Here is a 22,563-nt window from a genome sequence, read left to right on the forward strand (position 1 = left end):
TTAATATTCCAAAAGCTTAAGGGTGTCGCGAAGTTCGAGGACCATCAATTGAGGATCTCGACATCTCTACGCTCCCAAAAACAAAGTAGGTAAACCTTAGTATAGACACGGAGCCAAAGTACGCAACACTTGGGGACTATTGGCATGATTCTAAGGTAGATAAGGTCATCGAGTTACTCCACGAATACCAAGATTTGTTCCTAACCAAAATCACAGACTTAAAGGGGATCATTAGCGACTTAGGGATGATGAAGATCACTCTGAAACCAGGGTCAGGCATGTCGGACCGCGAAGCCTTGGAAGAGAGACTTGTGCAATTGGAAGAACTCAAGGAAGAACAGTTTCTAGTGGGATTCCATCAGCAGGTCCAAAAACAGTGTGAGAAAGCCTAGCACGATCACCATATCAAGTTGCGCACATTCAAGGTAAACAATTTAGTGTTGCTATATGACAACAAGTTCAAAAAATTTCCTAAAAAATTCAAAATGCATTGGTTGGGACCATATGTGGTAAAGGAGGTCACAGACAGAGGCGTGGTCCAGCTAGTCAAACTTAATGGAGAGCCCTTCCCAACAAGAGTTAATGGCAATCGCCTGAAGCACTACACGGGTGGGCCAACTGTCTGACTAACCGACCACAGCACAGTCTTTGTGACCTGACAAGCCAGACAGAGGTGCAGGAATATAAACACAGTTACTAGAAGTTGGCATCAAAGTAGAGAATCAAGTTAGATGCAGATGATTCAAAAGCAGAAATGGAGCAGATCCAGAGGACGACAAAATGGTGGGTTGCAGACCTTCGTGCCACACAGGCACAGTTGGATGGAATTTGCGCAAGGATCACCACACCAGCAGAGTGACTCGGGACAAGTCAGGATGATTGTGTTGAGGGCCTGTTGGGTAGCGGATCTCCCCATAGTATTCTTTTGGGGCTTGAAGCCCGAATTTTGGTCAAGTGTAATGTAAAGACATCGTGAAATGCGGGCACGGAGTGTGAGAGTCTAGGGTTGTCCGCCCTAAAATAATATAATTTAATGTAAAGTGTGTTGGCCTACCCATGGTCCGCAGACCATGGGATTGTATAAATAAGGTGAGGCTCTAAGTGTAAAGGAAGTCTTAAGTTTGGGGATGATGAATTAGCTCTGAGTCTATAAGTCTGAGTCTTGGGTTGTAGTAGTAGTAAGAGGCTCTACAGCTAAGTGGGCAGAGGCCTTGTAGAGTCTGCAACTGTGTGCGCAGACCCCTGTAGCTGAGTGTGCAGCGCAGAGTTGGGATTGTACTTGGACAGAGAATTAACAAAAGATAAGTTGATTTTGGAATATTCTGTGTCTATTTTTCTGTTATATTTATGCATCTCTTTACAGTTTATGATTGCGCGCACTTGTTATGAATGTTGAAGGATTAATGAGAATATTGGGCCCACATAATTAAGTTAAGATCTATAATAAAAGCACAGTAAGGAATAAGGATCTAGATAGAACCTCTTTACACTCTTTACAGAGTTATGCAGAAGTAGTTGCACAAGCTGTGAAGGACAAATGGCTGTGCGGAGCAGAACAAGCGCACAGGTTCAGTTCGCGAACTTCCCAGATTTCATCAAGACATCCCTAGGTTGTGGAAACCTGGTTCCAACACCCTCCCATACTACCTCGGGTGAGACCTTAGTCCGTGCACTGTTGACTGTTGCCAAAAGGGCTGGTAGTTTCGGGATTTGTTTGGCTAAATCACTTCTAAACCTGGGTCAAGCCCCAACAAGCCAACACTTTCAAGTAGCCTCATACTCACTCTGCTACTAAAGCAACTGAAAACTTTCCCTAACTTTGAAATTGAGATCACTCACCTAAGGAGTTTTCAAAATGGCCATTCCTACATTCCTGAGCAACCAATTTGCCCCACTGTATTTTTCTTCTATTTTTGGTTATCCCAATCATGACCCTTCATTTCATGAATGGAATACCTATTTTCCTAGATTTAGTGGAAACACAGATAGAATGTTGGACCAATGCCTTCATGATTTTCAGGAATGCATGGAAAAAAAGGGTATTATTTTTGAAGATGCGTAAGTGAAATTTTTCATGTACTCTTTAGAAGACGATTTTAGAATTTGGTACAGAACAATACTTCGTGGCAATGTATCTTCCTTAAAGAATTTTCATATGGAATTCAATCATTATTGCAAAAGATTATATCCATTGGATGCTCTATTTGAAAATTTATGTGCATATTTCAATAATGAAGATATTCCTCAGGTTAATGACCCTGTTGAAGATGTTCGTGGAGCTCCACTCCATGAAAACAACTACTCGCATCAAGAAGCATCACCCAATGATCAAGAAAGAAAAGAAGGAAACATCATCGAGCTAAAAATAAACCCTTAGAGATATTATTTGGCTGAATTTGTTGATTCTCCTTCTTATGATGTATATGACTCTAATGGAGAGTCAAGTGATGCAGAGCCACAACAATCCCAGTCATGGGAAGACACACAAGAAGAGGAGGCCCACGAGGAGCTCAACAAAGAGGCTACAGTCCACGATTCACATCCTTTGCTTGGAGAACAAGTTCAAGAACCTCCTCCAATTTATGATTCATATTATTTAGAGGAGGATGAGATGGTTATGTATGTTCAAAGGGAGTGGTTTACCAGCAAGTGGGGAAAAGGCTTCCAGCAACAAGATTTTCTTTAAAAATCTAAGGCTGACGAGTTAAACAATATTTGTGGCTTCCCTTACGAAGAAGATATTGGTTAGCAAATATTTCATGGAAATAGGAAAGCTCCAAATTATTCTTGTCGGTTCTATGACCCTATAGATGATTACATGAGCACATTCTTTGGTCAGTAGCAGAGGTTATTTCTGGAGCATGTATTAGGTTTTTTGTTTGAAGACTTTTCATGGTGCATGCTTGTTTTGATTTTTAAATTTCAGCAACATGGAGGCATAAGGTCCAGTACTCTGATGTTGGGTTGGTTTCATTGGAGGGTTGACTGCACTTAGGTGAATTGATGCCCTATACATAAGTAGGAGTTGTATATAAATAAGCTCACTAGCTAAGCATTTAATTTCCAGTTGTTAGAATTTGTATTTCTACGTTTCAGTTTTATGAGGAAAGAACTCCCAGCAAATAAAGTCCCACATATTTTCTGGTTTTATAGATTCATTATATTTTTGACTCCATTCCTAATGGTGAAGGATACTGGTCTACAGGTTCTCAACACCTTGCCGGCAAGGCATTGTCCCTAGTTGAAGCCAATGTCATCACTCACTGAAAAATGCTATTTCAGTTGCCCAAAGTGCAAAATAATAGTTAAGTATGAAGCCATATTTTAAGCTACGTAATCTCTCAAAGCTAAATAGTACCATCTCCATTAGATATTTCTCGAAATTAGCTTTCCAACGGTATGTGGAAGTCCCAGAATGGACTTCGGAATCAAAAGCTAGAGCAGATTGAAGTTTTCATTTGAAAATAAAAAAACAAGGAGAAAATGCCTAAGTGTAAAATCCCGAGTCCCAGCATATCGATGATCCTGCAAATTAGAAGTCCCGACATATCAGAGGCCCCACACATTGGATGTCTAGAGTGATATTGGCATCTTGACAGTCAGAGGGTCTATGCCATATCAGCGATCGATGATTGATGTTTTCAAAGTGTCAATCTTAACAAAGTTGCGATTAGTGAACACCGATAGTGTTAGAGCATCGGGATTGTTCCTTCAGTGTTAAAGCACTAGGGAGGGCCTAATGGAGGTTAACGAAGGATTTCAATGTAAAACTAGGTTGGATCGGGCCTCTTCTCTCTCCTGAAATAGGACGCGTGGCAACGTAAGATTGGTCCCGATAAGGGACATGGGATAACTGACATCAACATGACGTGGTAGTAGGGTGGACACATTGAATGTAGATTCAACATTTTGACGGGTCATAAGGGGCCAAAACAGGGTGACACGTGTCACCACTCACAAGGGGACACACGGGAGAGGATGATGTCACATTGGATATCGCAAATCAGCATTTGCAAGTTGAGGCATGTTGTTACACAAAGTAAAACCTACGATTGTGATTTGCTGATAAAGGGGTTACGATACAGGGGTTGTCCCGTAGTCACATAAAGAGCCATAGAGACTAAGGGATAAGCACAGAGGATTGTCAACGATTGATAAAATTAAAATGTCGCACCACTCCAAGTTAAATCCCCGATTTGAAAACGCTGATTAAGGGGCTCTGATCTAAGGGCTATCTCTCAAGCAAGAGGAACTTAAATGACCAGGGGCGCTAAACCATTTACAAATGAAAAGTAGCTCCCATTCCAGAACAAAGGTTCTTAGTGACTCAAGGCTAAGCACCAGGTCACTCTCACAGCCATGTGATGAGAAATGCAATAATGCGCTAAACCAAACGGGGCCAAGGGACATCAAAGTTGACTATTTTATAATGTTTTTAAGACTAAAAGTCTTGATGCAATGATACCTCAATAGTATGGTACAAAGCTTTGAAGGCATATCATTTGGCAGCTAAGGCACTGAATGTAGGTATGGAGCAGTGGGAAATTGATATGAGTTGATCCTATGGAAGCCTTTGTAATAAGAAACCCAGGAAAACAATAACCATAGGAATGAATTTGACCACTGCGCTTCCATGACTTCAGAGAGTAAATGGAGATAAGAGACTTAGAAAGACTTAATGGCTCAACATGGAGGTCCACTAAGTCATATTGTGAAGCACTGCTAGGAAAATCTCTCATTCTGCTCTGGAACAAGTAAACACAGTTGATTGCTACCAACACCAAAGAGTGGAGAAGCCAAGCAGTTAAGGCGAAAGCGAGAGGAACCAACCGAGCAGAAGGAGAAGCACACCAAGGCAAAGATGTGGCCTAATTAGGGGCAATCTCAATAATGGCATAGGGATACTTCCTCCATCATCTTTTTGTTCTTCTTTTTCTATTATTTTGTAATTTTTGTGTATTTTCAAGAAAGGAAACAAATCCTTTATAATCATTTTGGACCACGGAGCTATCACACGCCATGACACATATTCAATCGGACAACTAGACCTAGGTTGAGATTTTTTTAACTATTGATTCAAAGCTCCTCCTCTCCTTATAAATATGGGGAAGAAACACTTAAATAGAGGTTCTGGAATTTTGCACCTGCAGTGGTCCAAATTCTGTGATTCCACTTTGGTTCTAATTTCCTATTCATGACGGACTAGAGTGATACACTGTTGAATGTAATGGACTGGTTATTTGGACCCTTCAAGTATTAATGAAACTATTCTCGTGATTCCAAATAGATCAATGCGCAGTATGTTTCCTCTTTTCAAATCGAATTTCATACGTGTTTTTCTTTCTCTAAATTAGTGTAACGAAGCTATCATTTTCTCTCTGATTCATGTATTTATCTAGGCTGCTAAATAGTGAACAATACCTATCTATAAGATAGATTTACTTGTGTTAGTCTATAACCTACAGTACCTGTGTAGAAGATAGATTTACTTGTGTTATTCAATTAACCTGCAGTGCCTGTATGAGCACAAATTTACTCATCTTTTTTGGTGACAAAGGTACCCATGAGCTATATGGCATGAAACCTTTGTGATGTAGGAAAGTGTTCCCTCTGCGGATAGAGGCAACCCCTCTAGCCCTAGAGTGGGTCTAGTCACAAACAAGGATAGATCAACAATATCTTTCCTTAAACAGTCATAGTTGGAGGCCTACCTCAACCTGTGGTCGATGGAGTTCCGTTGCGCTGCTCCAGCTTCCGCTTCCTTCTCCTAATGAGTAATCAACCTGAAACAATGCAAAGGAAATACAACAAAGCACGTAACCGAAACAACAATGATATATTTACTCACAAAGTCAAGAAGTCATGAGCTATCAAGTACATTACATACAAGACATAGTAAAACATCATTGATTGCATTAATAATGAAATTAGAGTAAGCTTACAACCAAAGTCTGACATCACAAGCCTTCTCAGACGGGATCTGGCCAGCATGTTCCTCAAGCATTCACTCTTTGAAGATGGATCTCCCAACATACAAATCTCTCTCACTCACAAGTTTTACACAAGATTAAGGGCACTTCACAACCTTCCACAAGCTATCAACAATCCCACACTTGTCACACTCACACCAGCTATCTAGCAAACTCACAAACACTAACAACACTGCTCCACTAGCCAACTATCAGCAACCATTCCAAAAACTAGTAGCACATAGCAATGGTGAGAGTTTAAATAAGAGAAGGAGTCTCCACGAAAGGTGGAAGAGTGAGCTTATCTCCAAGGAAAGTAGCACAAATTACGAAACAAACATACTAGAGAAAGGAGGGCGACATAAACTATGCCAACAACCAGGTTTGGAGTCATCTGGAAGGCCGACTGTTGGAACAAATTTGCCCAATCTAGATCATCATGGGGGCATAACTGATCTTCTGCACTGACATCGCTATTGAACAATGTAGTTAGTCAGGTCATCGCTGAAGATTACAAACGACCTCACGCTGGCACATAAAATCGGACCATCGCGGGAATCAGGTGTACTACCGTGATTGAAGCACTTTCGGACTATTTAAGAGCACCCTTCAGCATGTTTATTTAGCTAACAGACGCGATGAGGCAGATAACTTAGGAAAAGTGGGTCATTTGGCAACATCAAAGAGCATTTGTCTATCATGAGCATGAATGACTTTGGACACATGACACAATAGGAAGACAGGGTTGAAGACAGTGACAAATTACTGTGTAACAGATGCCCCCTAAAGTATGAAGCCCGAGAGAGTGGGAGGGGTGAAATGCTTTACGAAACTGGCTGAGCTGTAACACCATTCGGAAGAACCTGTACGCAAATACAACTAATATCTCTGATAATGAAGTACATGTAGTCTAGGCATGGGCGCAACCATCCAAAAGACATATGAAATAGGTCTGTGGTATGGATGTAGCCATCCAACTAATGAGACCATGATGATGACAAAGGTATGGTCGCAGCCATCCATGAAGACTCAAGTATGGTCGCAGCCATCCATCAATGAGTCATGCAATCATAAACCAATCCACGCAGCCCGAACATGTGTAATTTGAGTTCGAGGTCTTGAACCTATCCGATCATAGTACAGATTCTAACATGCGAATAGATGTGTTGAGGTCGAGCATGATAGAAAGTCGCTTGATTACCGGTCAATGATGAAAATCGTTAACAAGCGCGAGAGAAACCACCAATAATGCCAATGGTTCTCAAGGTACTGTCTAGCACAATCCACGAAGTGTGAAAAAGGAGCTGAAGTCAAACACTCATGGAATCACCCAATCGATGACCAATGATGAAAGTCGACCGTCAGGTGCGAAGAACTTGCCATTGAGACATGCAAGTTCTAAGGTACCAAAGGGGATCTCTAGATCAATCTCTTAGATAATGAGCTGATGTCGACAGGAGACGACACGTCGTCGGAGGGCCATAATGTTTCCCCCATCAATGACACAAGATAAGGAACAAGTAGTAGATGGCGAAACAGAGTATCAGAGGAGAAGGCAAGGGTGTAAACTGCAGAAGGATTATACTCTTGAACATGTCAGCAACACGACTCTGGAGGGTGGTAGCATTCAGATACCAAGGGATCAGAGGCTCAATGGAGATGGCATGAATCAGATGGAATGAGGCTAAATGACAACCCAAACCCGCGGAAGGCCAAATGATGATGTATGGATGTCCCAACCCGACAAGAAGCAAAAGTTTCGATGTTCAAGAGTGACTAGCTACCATACACAATCAATGATAAACCTATTGTTGAGTCCAACCTAGTAATAATTTAATGAGACCTAGGAAGGAGAAGCTTGAGTCTTGTCATGGTGATGAGTCCAATGTCGTTAGGATTTAACGAGTCCAACATAGGTAAACATTAGAGTCTTTTTCATGTTTAGAGAGTTTGAAAAAGACACGGAAAAGAAAACTCCAAGGGGGTCCTTTTTCATAAATTTGTGTCTCTCGAGCCCGAAAAAGTATAAACCGATACTTGAAAGAACTGCCCGACCATTGCGATCGAGGAGTACTTTTCGTAACTAGTGACTTCGACCCGAAAAAGTAGAAAACTGGTCGGAATCACGTCATTTCGGAACCAATAACGAGCCTGAAATGACAAAGGCCTGGAAATCTTTTCGTTTTTACACGGTCGGAAAAGAGCTTAAAGGCGACTTTTCGGATCAAGTGTACACGAATTCCACTACCTGTAGCTCTGCACAAAGCACGTCAAACGTGAACCCAATCGATATAAAATGAAAAATATACATAAAAACATAGTTAAAAACCATAGTTTGACTAACCATGTGATAAGAAATGAGAAAAAACCCACATTTACAAAATATAATTTTCAAATTTCCAAAAATTACTATAAAAGGGGTTAATCCAACCATTTTTACCATAGTTACTGTTCATTTCACTATGGAGCATTTTGGAGCACCAAAGTTCGCGAGCTAAATTCGGCTTTGTTCGTCCATCATTCACCCCGAAACTTGTTCCAGGTAATTAGTCCTTGTCCTGCGCTTCAATTCCATACCTTTTTCATGCATTTTGAACCGAGATTATAGCCTTCGGGTCCGTGATGGCCGAAAAAATTGACACATAACACGCTCTGATCATCGCAGAAAAGTGATGTACTTCCGCGATGGCCGCGAAAAAATACAACTAGCGACCTCGCGTCATCGCGTCTATTTTTAAAACAGACGCGATGATGACGTGAACTTATTTTTTATGCAAATTACGCGTTGAATTTGTTGAACGAAGTGCTAATTCAATTTTTCTTGCCATGCAAGTGACAATGGCATTTGTCTGGCAAGAGCGGACACATGATGATAATGACATAGAAGCTTTCACCGATGCGGGGTGTCGAAATGTATTACGAGCATGTGGATTGCTCAAGTTCTTCCTAACTCCGCATCTCTGATCACAAACTAATTTGCTGGAGCTACTGATCCAGGCCTGGAATCCCACAGATGGGAAATTCATCATCTGAGGCCGGGATATCGAGTTTGATGCTACAGACATATATTTTGACTTGGTTGTCCCGTCGAGGTGAGAGGCCCATTCTAGAGGGGCACCAACCCGGGGGTGATTCCTTAGAGATGCTGATGGCTCAAGTGTGCCCACAGGCACGCAAGACAAGTGTGAAGGTGGCAATCCCAACAGTTGATGATGTAGTCTTTCATGCTATGCTTTTCATGGTGACACGGGTAGCGGGCTCCCAAGCCCAACATGAGGCTTCGAAGACCCATCTCCAGCTGGCTCTCGAATGTCTCAATCCAACCATGTTTAACTAGGCGAAAACAGTGACGACGAACATGAATAGGCAACTCACCAACTGTCGTCGAGGAGAGACGAAGTAGTTTGGTTATGGATCCATCTTAGTCCCGCTTATGCCGGAGTGGGTGCCGGCACTGCAGTTACAGGACATGGGTTTGGATCTGCCTAGACCATGTGAGACTAGGGCCACACGGTGGGCACATATCATGCCATGAGGAGGTGGCAGACGACCAGTGGCATGGGGGACATTGTTCTGAGAGTGGCTGGAGTGCTAGACGATCTTCGTGGAGGATTGGCCATATGCCAACATGGACTTCCACGGAGATCCTGACATGCAGCTTCCTGCTAGAGAGCAGTGGGATGATGGTGGTAAGACACTTGATCACATTTTTTGTATTATTATTTTTATGATGTTTTTTCAATTTTTTCATGTATATGTCCTAATGACGAATGCTATGTTTTGTAGATGTAGGACCAGTGAGTCCCGTCGGGCTGGCTCCAGAGGTGTGGAGGGATGTGCAGGGCATCATGGCACTAGCCTTGGCTCCTCCAGCTGATGATACGATGGAGACAGTGGCCCGAAACCTTGAGGACCTAACAGCGGGGATTCCAGATTGCATGGGGATCAAGGAGGTCCCCATAGCGTTCTAGATCCACATAGTAGGAGTGGAACCTAGGGTGCACCGCCTGTTGAGGTGAGTGGCACGGGTGGTGGTATGCTATAGGGAGCATAACCCACCGCAGTAAACACTTAGGTTTTTATTTCCTGCTGGTGATTTTTTGAGAGACATGTGTCTCAAATGTATGAAGAACACAGACTCTATTCAGACATGTACACTTATTTTTTTGAGCACCTCGGTGCGCCACACGATATATATATATATATATATATATATATATATATATATATATATATATATATATATATATATATATATATATATATATATATATATACATATTCCTATGGTTTATTATTGTGTTTTACATGCTTCTTGTATGCTGTTTTGATTACATGTTACGCAAATGTCTATCTAATACATGATTAGCCAATGCATCAGTTAACGTGTTTAATCGTCGTGGAATATGCTGATATGTAATGAAATCAAAATTCCTCTCTAACAATTTGACACGTAAATACAACCTTTAAATCCGATGGTCTCTGACAGAATATCGCCCATTGAGCTGGTGGACGACAAGCTCAGAATCCAGGTTCACAACCAATGTACGAATATTGAGATTAATCGCCTCGGCCAGTAACTCAATAACATGACTATATTCAGCGACATTGTTCATGGTACAACCTAAACGAATGCCTTGAAGGTATATCAACTCACCATGAGGATTGTAGATCACCCATGCCACAGAGGACAAGTTGCGGGTACTGCGGCAGGCACCATCAGTGAAACCAATATAAGGTGCACCAGACATCTGCACAAGAAGCAAAATACATAATAAGCAGCAATCATGCCTACACACCAAGCCAAAACATACACACACAACACACCTGCTAAAAACACACGTATGTACAAATCAAAGTACATGAAATTCACGCATAATACGTTTTCAAGTAAAGCCCATTCCGAGGCTTATTGAGAGGATTCCCTTCATAATCAATTAGCTCGTAGGCCCCTTTCTGCAAAACTCTCTTTACAATATAAGGCCCGTGCCACATGGGCTCAAATTTTCCTGCCCCTAGCTTATCATTCGCTTGGTCGTAGAGCAGGACTAAATCTACTTCAAAAAAAGAACGAGGATGGACAGTATGATCAAAGTGAGTTTTCACTCTCTTCTTTTGTGCTTCGATAGCTAGAGAGGCTAGCCGATGGGTCTCGTCCATCCATTCTAGGTAAAGAAGGCATTATTCTACTGGAGTAGTGTTGGGGAGTAATTCGACAGCTAATTTCAAAGAAGGGATCTCACACTTGATTGGAAGGATAGCCTCTAGTCCGTAAGCTAATTGAAATGTAGTGAAACTGGTGGCATCCTTCACAGAGGTTCGGTAGGCCCACAAGGTGGGGAACAACATCAAGTGCTAGTTAGACATGTGCATGCCAACAGTATGTTGAAGCATCGTAACTAGAATCTTGTTGATGGCTTCTACTTGGCCATTGGCCTGAGGATAGTATGGAGTCGAGCTATCATGCCGCAAGCCTAGCTGGGTTGTTAGCTCAGTCATCATGTGATTACGGAAATGCTTCCCGTGATCAGTGATGATAGCTTGAGGGACTCTGAACCATGAAATAACATGATTAAACAAAAATTGCGTCGCTGTGTGACCGTCTTCAAATAATGTGGGCATCACCTCAACCCATTTTGTGAAGTAATCAACGGAAACGATGATATACCCATGCCCCCCGGTCAAGCGAGGGTTACAGGTCATATAATCAATGTCCCATTTGGCAAAAGGGCTGACGGTAACAACAGGGTGCAATGGAGCAGGGGACACACGTATCTTCCGCTGGTATATCTGGCATTCGTGACAAGAGCGGATGGCAAGAATGCAGTCCTTAAAGATGGAGGGCCAGAAATAACCGGTGCAAAGGATCTTTTGAGCAGTAGCATATCCGTACCAAGGATAATTTTAGGGGCGAATGTTCGCCCTTTGGCGAAATTAAGGGGTTTTAAATTTTTAGTGGGCGAATATTTTGTATCATAGTACATTTTTACAAATTACCTCAAATAGCCCACCTTATTTTAAGGGAGAGGGTAAAAAAGGTAAATTTAGCCCTTGAAATTAGGACTTTCAACCTTCCATTCGCCCATTTTCAAGAATAGGTTTTAAAGTGAATCCTATGGGCCAAATACCATATTTATAAAAGAGGTATGGTAAATTAATAAAAATATAAATAAATGAGAGGTATGGTAGATAAATAAAACATTTTTTATATTTACTCCATAAGTCACCTTATATACATGTAAGGGTGTAAACAAATAAAACTAGCATTTGCACCAAATGTTGCAAAGGAAACGCCGTAAGGCATAAATTGAGGAACAATTCCGACATGGGAATGGGAAAATGTACATAAGATGCAGATATGTAGCATAAATGAGATTCTAAAGATGTATAAATTGAAGTTTATTTAGGGTGCTTAAGTCTATATTTTTTTTAATTATTGAATCAATATTGCATATAAATCTCATAAAATTCAACCAACTTATAATTGAGGGCTCTGATCTCTAAGTTTGACTTTGGGTCATTAACATGGTAATGCACTGTCTCAACCACTAAACCACATAACAACAAACAAAAGACTACAAAATGTTACGATCATTACTATAGTAAACCCAATGACTCTACACACAATAATTTATTCTTTACTCGAAGAGAATATTGCTTAACCATATCCACAAAAAGATTGCAAAGTGGAAAGTATTATGCAGAACAGAATCTCTGTTATTATAACTTGTAAGTTGTAGCATTGTTCCAACCAATAAAACTATCTTCACATTTTGGAAGATCAAATGGAAATAAGTTTTGAAGAATTCAATAAAAAACGTCCAAGATCATTGGATCACATGATTAATGGTACCCTATCCTATGAATCTAATATTTTTATGCACTTACAATTAAGGGAGAAAACAAGGTCCAAACAATGTATACCACAGGGACCAATAAATATTATATTTGCTAATCCTTGCTAGGATCAGAAAAAACAACATTACTTCTCCTTAAATCCTTCACAATCAAATTATACAATTGTTGTACAACACAAGGCCCATGCTGTTGTCAATAGTTCTGATTGAGAATGCGACTAGATTCCTTCAATCTCATACAGTGATTAATGCACCAATTATACAATTGTTGTACAACACAAGACTCATGTTGTTGTCAATCAAGCAATAGTTCTGATCGAGAATGCGCCAGATTCCTTCAATCTCATATAGTGATTAATGCACCAAACACAGATGTACTAGTTGCAACGACTTTTATATCATTTTGCTGATGTTGTCATGTCAAAATCAATGTGATACAATTAAGTAACCTTTAAGAAGAACCTCATTGCAATTTCTATACAAGGATGTCTGTCTTATCATTACTCATTCTAATTTCACCTCTTTTATTGTCAGACTTCATGAATTAGCCTCCAAATGCTTGCTTCATCCACAGACCAGTGAATTACCTTTTATAAATATTTTGTTTGAGCATTGGAACTCAATAACATTTACAAAATTATAAAAAGTTTATCTCCAATCAATTTCTTTTCTTTTCTTTTTCTTTTTCTGATTTCCACTTATTATTGTTATATAAATATCTAAACTCATTTTATAATACTTTAAAAATAAAAATTTCAGATATTATAATCCCTAAATCCTTTCTTCCCATTCTTAATGACTTTTGCAATTGGAAATAGGGCTTTGCAATTAGGTTCCCTCTGCATTAAACTCTGCAACTGACCCACCACGGTTAGTGTTGGAGTCCTTGGAGGGGTTTTATTCTCTTGAAAAAAAGTCAAGTGACAAGAAAGAGTCTGGGCTCCCGGCTCTACGCCGGGCCTGTACATTATTACTGGAATCTCTTGTACCTGTTTTGGCAGATCCTATTTTGGGTGTTGAACATCCAGTTCTGCCCTTAAATACAAAGGAGCAAGCCAAAAGTATTGCACATGAATGGAAGTCGAAGATAAACCTTGAAGGAGATGTTGCCAATGGCAATTCGTTGGAGGCCCAGGCCTTCTTGCAACTTCTAGCTACTTTTGGAATTGCGTCAGAGTTTGATAAAGATGACTTATGCAAGCTTGTTCTTGCATTTGCACGGTGCAGGCAGACACCTGAACTCTGTCGTTCCCTTGGACTTGAATCAAAAATGCCAGGTTGGTTGGCTGGTGTTCTGTAATGTTAGCCTCAGTGGTTTTTCTGGCATTCATGGCTAGCTTGGTTTTTTTGAGGGACTGGGGGATTTTATCAGTATACTTGGTTGTGGCTGATTGAGTTGAAGATAAATTTTGGTAATCCTGGCTGTAATAAACCTTCCCATCATTTTTTGTTTAGTCCAGTGAACGGGTTTCTAAGTTGACGGGGTTGGTAGTCTTTTCTTTAGATCTCAACATTTCATATGCAAGGCAGATACTGAGTGGCCTCTACTAGGTAGACATCTTTTTATGAGGTAGAAAGTTGTATGTAAGTTATTTTGTTGATATTAATAAAGGCACCTGAAGATGATCAGCTATGGTAAAGTGTCATAAGGCCTTTCTTGAGTGGGGAACTATTTACTTACGAAAATGGGCTCAAGCTGGCATAGCTGTTATCTTTATTGACAAATCCGTTGAAGTTGTCTGTATTGTTTTTTCTTTCACAGTAAACTGTCTTTTGGTATTTCAAATGTTTGTGACATATTCAGATTAACTGAAATTTTTTTGACAATTTCATGCAGATGTTGTAGAAACCCTGGTCAATAGTGGAAAAAAAATTGAGGCAGTCAACTTTGCTCATGCATTTGGGCTGACAGAGAAGTTTGCACCTGTTCCTTTGTTGAAAACAAATTGAGGCAGACAACTTTGCTCATGCATTTGGGCTGACAGAGAAGTTTGCACCTGTTCCTTTGTTGAAGGAATATCTGAAAGATGCTAAGAAAGCTTCTTAGGCAAGTTTAAAAAGTGGGAATAACTCTACTGTTGCACAAGTACGATTGTATTACTGTTATACAAAATGTCTTGTTATGTGATGATCATTTTGGCTTAGTATTGTTGGTTATATTGGAAGTTCCTTTTTTGACCGATATTTTTATTTGCTGCTACAGAATGAAGTAAATACAAAAGAGCTTTCTGCTTACAGAGCTGTTATAAAGTGCATTGAGGAGCACAAACTTGAATCGCAGTTCTCACCAGATCCTCTTCAAAAGTGTGTAGCTCAGCTAGAGAAAGCTAAGGCTGGCAGAAAAAGGTCTGCAGGTGCTGTTAAGTCTCAACCTAAGTGTCCTCGTGCTGTTATCAGTATACTTGGTTGTGGTTGATTGAGTTGAAGATAAATTTTGGTAATCCTGGCTGCAATAAAACTTCCCATCATTTTTTGTTTAGTCCAGTGAACGGGTTTCTAAGTTGACGGGGTTGGTAGTCTTTTCTTTAGATCTCAACATTTCATATGCAAGGCAGATACTGAGTGGCCTCTACTAGGTAGACATCTTTTTATGAGGTAGAAAGTTGTATGTAAGTTATTTTGTTGATATTAATAAAGGCACCTGAAGATGATCAGCTATGGTAAAGTGTCATAAGGCCTTTCTTGAGTGGGGAACTGTTTACTTACGAAAATGGGCTCAAGCTGGCATAGCTGTTATCTTTATTGACAAATCCGTTGAAGTTGTCTGTATTGTTTTTTCTTTCACAGTAAACTGTCTTTTGGTATTTCAAATGTTTGTGACATATCCAGATTAACTAAATTTTTTTTGACAATTTCATGCAGATGTTGTAGAAACCCTGGTCAATAGTGGAAAACAAATTGAGGCAGTCAACTTTGCTCATGCATTTGGGCTGACAGAGAAGTTTGCACCTGTTCCTTTGTTGAAAACAAATTGAGGCAGACAACTTTGCTCATGCATTTGGGCTGACAGAGAAGTTTGCACCTGTTCCTTTGTTGAAGGAATATCTGAAAGATGCTAAGAAAGCTTCTTAGGCAAGTTTAAAAAGTGGGAATAACTCTACTGTTGCACAAGTACGATTGTATTATTGTTATACAAAATGTCTTGTTATGTGATGATCATTTTGGCTTAGTATTGTTGGTTATATTGGAAGTTCCTTTTTTGACCGATATTTTTATTTGCTGCTACAGAATGAAGTAAATACAAAAGAGCTTTCTGCTTACAGAGCTGTTATAAAGTGCATTGAGGAGCACAAACTTGAATCGCAGTTCTCACCAGATCCTCTTCAAAAGCGTGTAGCTCAGCTAGAGAAAGCTAAGGCTGACAGAAAAAGGTCTGCAGGTGTTGTTAAGTCTCAACCTAAGTGTCGTCGTGCTAATGGAGGAAATGCTGGTGTATATATGCCTCCGTTAAGTGCAGATGAAAGAACTCCGACTCTTTATGCTTCTTCCAATGGTGCAGACAGAAGCTTTTATAGGTCTTTGGATAGAGTACAATATTCTGGTGCAGCTCCAGGTGTTACATCCTACAACCTACAGGGCCAAAATGCATATGACAGATCAAACCAAGGATTATATGGAGCAGGCTATGGTGTTGGAAATAGGACTCCAGTCTCGCTCTCAAGGCCATATATGTATCCATCAGATAACATGGGGCCTTCGTTGTTGGGTTCCGATTCTTACAATTCCTCTACTAATTACAACAACCATCACTTTGGCAGTAGACTGCCTGCCCCTCCTCCAGCTTATCAGTCTTCTTTTATACATTAGGTAGGTACGGTGCTTATCTTACCGTGGTCAGGCAAGTTCTGATCTTATCAGGCCCCATAAAACCTTTTCTATTGGATGTGGCTGGTAGTAAGCACTTAGCTTTGAAGAGGTTTTTTGACTTTGTTTCTGTAAATCTAAAAGATTGGCAAAGTTCATTTGGCAGCTTTTCACAATTTTCAGTGGTGTTTTCTTCTATTAAGGAATCTTCTATTAAGGAATTTTATTTTTGTATGGTATTGAGTGCTTCATCACTTTCCCAGGTTACTATATACTGTAGTGTTTACAGTTCAAAGATGATTCTATGCATAATTTTGGTATTTTTTTATTTGTTTGACAAATCAGAGAGGATCAATCTATCTCTTTGTGGAAGATTAAAATTTGGTGAATAATATATCATTTGTGATCTTGTTCAGAGCTCATAACACAAGACTTTCAATTGCATTGTATGCCGAGGGCTGGTCTTGTGCTGAATATGATTTAATTGTCCACTTGCACGTTACCTCATTGGTACATATTTACTCTACGCCTATGAAGCGAATCAGATTTTATTTTGATTAGTCCAATTGTAAGGCTCTTTTTGAAACTGGACCCTGCCCCTCTTAAGCTGTTGCATGATTTAAATCCCCCTTTTTGAGCAGAAATGATTTGTAGTGCTAGTGGTATAGTTGTTATACCCTGCAATAATATTTTTGTGTTCTCTGTAACGAGGACAAAGCACATTGGAGTTATATGTCCCATCTAGAACTAGCAATTGTCTCAAAAGGTACAAAGAGAGGCCGATAGGATTATTAAATTAGAATTGTTGAATTTCTCTAGAAGAGATGTTGGTTCAAGCCTACAAGGAGCAAAGAGATTTGATGTTTGGAGTTCACCCTAGTGGGCGAAATTGTTTTAGCCCAATCCTTTACCCGTGGAGCTACCGGGTTGCCAAGGGCCAAATTCCAAGAGTGAAGGGCTGATTATAGAGTTTGCGAGTTAATTAGGGTTTGCTAAGGCAGAAACAAGGTGTTGTGGTGCCTCTGTCTGAAAGTAGTACCCTAAAAAATATGGTGATCCTCTATGTGAAGTCTGGTCTGATGGGATGCTGAAGAATATGAAGCATATTCTGAAGAAAAGTGAATAATGAAGAGGTTTTTATCGAATTTTAAGAAAAGATGGTGCCATTCTAATTTTTGGGGCATAGAACAAAGTTTTAGAATGGCTTAGAGTATTTAGTTCATAGAAAGATAGTCAATTCAACTAATATAATAATGACCGAGGAATAACACATGATCAATATTTGGTTTGTGTCCGACTTCAAAATTGCTAGAGATCAAAGTCAGGTTTCGAATAACTATTATTGCTGGGCACTTCGCTAATAGAAGCCTATTTTAAAATGCCCTTAGGGATTTATGAAGCAAATCAAGCTGTTTGTTATCTGGTTGTTCTAAATATAGTGTCTGTATTTGCATGGATCATTTTCTGTTCCGATTCGATATACTCAAGCCTCAGTTTCAACATATTTATGTAGCTTGGATTATTGGCTCACTAGCTTGGATGGTGAACTCATTGGTTTGTTAATCCCATATCCGCTTTGGAGGGACAAATTTTCTAGAAGTTATTGTGTGGTTCCCTAATCTGTTACCAACGGTAGGTGCCGTATTGAAAACCAGTAACAAGCGATTTTTTGTTCCATTTTTAGTTCTGGCATTCACTTCTTTGGAGGAAGGCGAGGCTTCATTATGTCATCATTACATAAAATGTCGGGATTGAATTGGATATGTGGTAGAGTTCGCTGAGTAGTTCCAGCAAAGACAGTCCTGAGCTCCGATTCGACATTTTTCTTGGCTCTAAGGTTAAAGCTAGTGGACAAAATTCGAGTTATTATGGAAGATGGGTTTTTTTTACAGCAGCTTTTTAGAGCAAGAGATCAACTTGGACAGTTGACTGCATCCAAAGATGTCCTTAGTTCATTGGAGGAGGTGACAAGGAAATTACAAATGGCAGGACAACCACCTTCTCAGTTGACTCTAGCAATTATGGTTCCAACAATGATTAACTTGGGTGAGTATAGGCTATTGAGGCATAAAGATAGAAAGATAAGGCTCCTTGTTGCACATTGTCCGAGTGAAGTTTTAAGGGTTACAGTTCCTAAAACCCCTTGTAAGGGAAATATAATGCAGGAATATTTCAGCTGATTGTGGGAAGCTTCCAAGGGCTAGATCAAATTGACAGTCCCTCTTTTGGCAAGAGAGCCTAGATTCTAAAATTAATGGCAACGGTAAGGTCATGTAGGCAAAAAAGCCTAGATTCTAAAATCAATGGCAGAGGTAAGGTCATCTTCTTGACTATGATTTTCATGATCTTGTTCTACAGTTGTTTCATTATTTCCTCGATGCTATCAGTAAATACCATGGCAAATCCATTAATGATCACATGAGAATCATCATGGGTACAATTATTGATAAGTGTGATGAAAGTGATGTGATTTTCCGACCCATCATATCTTTATAATTGGTTGTCCAGAAACAGAAGCAGGTTACTTCTACAATTGCTTCTAACTTGGTACAGAATGTTGTCAAACAACATGAAAGGAAGCTAAACCCTTACTTGATGAGGAGTTGGTAAGGTTCAAGCCAGAGGAGATGGATGAACCTTGTGCGGAAAGTCAATCTTATATGGCAGCCACAACCTATGAGGACAATTGTATCACTTCACTGATCTCTTCTACAGGACTTTCCAATGGCAGTCGCCAAGAACATACTCAAAAAGAGATTGAACATCTTAAATAAGGCCTTCTAGAAATGGAGAGAACAAGATGCTCAAGGGCATCATATCACAGTAGGGAAATGGGCTTAAGTCCCTTGGAGTTAGATGTGCTAGGCCAGCTGCAAATCTTACCCATGTTGGGAAATAGTGAAGAGTTTCTAATGAGGCAACAAAAGAAGCCTACTCAGAAGCTACAAAGCATCCCTCTTCAGTAGTACACAAACAAGGCTTGCAGTACCATGAATCCAGATTTGCATAGTCGGGAGGTGAGTTGGTACGAGGAAGGATCCAACTACGTCTGGTTTCTTTTACAGGAAAATCGGATCATGAGATAGAGCTTCAATCTATTAGCATTCCATTTGAAATCAAAGTAGCGCAGCATCAGTATGGTGGAAATTTTCCTTTTGTTGGAATTTATACACAAGGTCTTTGTCAGGGGTTGTTGATAACTAAAGATGATGGAAGGCACATTCCATGGGGGGTTATGGATAATTGCTATTTCAGAACTTAGAAGTCCATTTCAGTTGGGATGGAGGGAGATTATGAGTCGGTATCCCACTAAGTTGATGTTTCCTAGGAGACACTTCTAGCCAAAGGCATAGTGCAACAAGGACCATCACATATTTGGGATGGGAAACTCCCGAATAAGCAAATGGGAGCCAGGTGGATCACGTCGTCATACAACAGAGCTTGATAGTGAGTCAAGGGTCCATTTGATGTAGATGCAATTTCTCAGATTCAGTCGAAGGAGGATATCATGGGCAGCAGGATCAGATAGATCTTTTGACGGAGTGGTGGGGTGCACCATCCGATTTATGGGGAGCATGGATAACATTATTATCAGTATTTTATCTAGGAGATCAGCAACATGCAGAGAATGGGTATTCTAGTTGAGATGGAACATTCAGAAAACAAGTTTGCCTCTGAGTTGAGGGATGGACACCTACAGGATGAGAAGTATACAGTAGAGGACGACATCACACACTGGGTCCCTGAGTCCACACTCAAGGACAAGACTATGAGAGTGGTCCATGCTTCACTATTGGCACTTCATCCTGACGATTGCCACATTTACAATCAAGTTAGAGAGAGGTTTTATGGAGAGGGCCTCGAGGGTGTTATGCCAAGTAATGAGATGAAGTATATGACTATTCAGCAGAACAAATCGAGGCACGATTGTTCGGCAGGCTTACTATAGGACTTTCCTAATCTAGATCTGGAATTGAGTGTATCTATGGGCATTATAATAGGTCTAGCAGGGGTGCAGGACTATAGTTACATTGATAAAAAATTTGGCTAAGTGAATGAGTTTGCACATCCTTTCATGATCCCATCGGAGTACAGGTCAGCCCAACGGGCAGGATTGTCTGGCAAGGAAGTGTGCAGGCCCCATGAAATGTCTACGTATACTCTCAGCGACCAGGATAGCAGGATACAGTCTGTATGCAACAGATTTCATCAATGGATTTTACAAAAGGAATTAATATGGCATGGAAGGTGAGTAAAATTAGAATTTATATTTATACCTCTGGTGGTTGATGGCATTCAGGGTAGGTATGAAGGGATGTGAAGCCTTTCTTATCTTATCTTTTGTTCAATACTCAATGTTGTTTTAGTATTTAACAAAATGGCTTTAAATATAAGCATACCTAGAGTTACTTTGTAAAGACGCAACTGAAGAAGTTGAAATCCCAAAGTAGTGATCTCAAGATCTGCTATGGCAGCTAGTTTGCTCCACCCAATTCCACTTTCGTTTCCTTTCAATGCCCGTATGCAACAGATTTCATCAATGGATTTTATAAGGGAATTAATATGGGATGGAAGGCAAGTAAAATTATAATTTATATTTATACCTCTGGTGGGCGATGGCATTCAGGGTAGGTATGAAGGGGATGGGAAGCCTTTCTTATCTCATCTCTTGTTCAATACTCAATGATGTTTTAGTATTTAACAAAATGGCTTTAAATATAAACATACCTGGAGTTACTTTGTACAGATGTAGCCGAAGAAGTCGAAATCCCAAAGCAGTGATCTGAAGATTTGCTATGGCAGCTAGTTTTCCCCACCCAATTCCACTTTCGTTTCAATGCCTGCATGCAACAGGTTTCATCAATGGATTTTACAAAGGAATTAATATGGAATGGCAGGCGAGTAAAGTTAGAATTTATAACGAAGCAGGCGAGTAAAGGAAGCAGTTGATAACGTTTCGGTGGAATCAATCCGAACCCAATTCCACTTTCGTTTCAATGCCTGCATGCAACAGGTTTCATGAACGGATTTTACAAAGGAACTAATATGGAATGGCAGGCGAGTAAAGTTAGAATTTATAACGAAGCAGGCGAGTAAAGGAAGCAGTTGATAACGTTTCGGTGGAATCAATCCGACGGCTCAAACCATTTTAATCGTCTAACCATTAAATCAAGGGCTCACAAATGGACACGTAACCTCAGAGGAGAGTTGGTTTCAGAGGGGAACGCCTTACGGCGTAAATATAAGTAAAGTGGAGGTATGGTAAATAAATAAAACGTCTTTTTATACTTACTCAAAAGGTATGGTAAATAAATAAAAATATAAATAAACTAGACGTATCGTAAATAAATAAAACCTCTTTTTATATTTAGTCCATAACCCTCGTTCTATTTATGAAGGCTCAAGAAAGAGGTTTTATTTAAGTGAATCCTATGGGCCAAATACCATATTTGTAAAAGAGGTATGGTAAATTAATAAAAATATAAATAAACGAGAGGTATGGTAAACAAATAAAACATTTTTTTATATTTACTCCATAAGTCACCTTATATTTACGAACACTCAAAAAATGGGTTATATTTAGGTGAAACCTATGGCCAAAATACTATGGGACAAATACCATGGACTAGATTGTTATTAATACCATGAAAAAAACCATTATTAACCCTAATATTAGAATTAATAAAAATAAAAATAGCACATGGTATTGACCCATGGTATTCACCAAAATGGCACATGGTATTGACCCATGGTATTCACCTGGAATGTAGCCTATTTAAATGGGGGAATTAAACCAACATGTAGCCTATGCTAAGATTCACTAGGACTTTACAAAGTTTTATTATTTAGTGAAAGACTCGCCAAGATCTTACAAGATTTTATAATTGAGTAAAATATTCGCCATGCCTGGTGAGAGATTCGCCAAAAAATTA

At 39.8% G+C, this 22,563-nt stretch overlaps 1 protein-coding gene across 1 annotated transcript in view; it reads left to right on the forward strand.

Moving 5' to 3' along the window:
- Positions 1-16,958, forward strand: part of LOC149187017 (uncharacterized) — a 67,100-nt gene extending 50,142 nt beyond the window's left edge. Inside the window, exons 2-8 of the mRNA XM_089409528.1 lie at positions 9,565-9,658; positions 9,756-9,922; positions 13,659-14,103; positions 14,664-14,752; positions 15,030-15,222; positions 15,689-15,777; positions 16,055-16,958. Of these exons, the coding sequence (XP_089265654.1) occupies positions 9,565-9,658; positions 9,756-9,922; positions 13,659-14,103; positions 14,664-14,752; positions 15,030-15,222; positions 15,689-15,777; positions 16,055-16,633 (1,656 nt within the window). The 3' untranslated portion in view covers positions 16,634-16,958. The remainder of the gene's footprint in view (positions 1-9,564; positions 9,659-9,755; positions 9,923-13,658; positions 14,104-14,663; positions 14,753-15,029; positions 15,223-15,688; positions 15,778-16,054) is intronic.
- The last annotated feature ends 5,605 nt before the right edge of the window (positions 16,959-22,563 follow it).

Source organism: Pinus tabuliformis, chromosome 3_1 (assembly GCF_031772625.1).
Source record: "Pinus tabuliformis cultivar Carrire ecotype Pingquan chromosome 3_1, CPIR1, whole genome shotgun sequence".
Lineage (NCBI taxonomy): Eukaryota > Viridiplantae > Streptophyta > Pinopsida > Pinales > Pinaceae > Pinus > Pinus tabuliformis.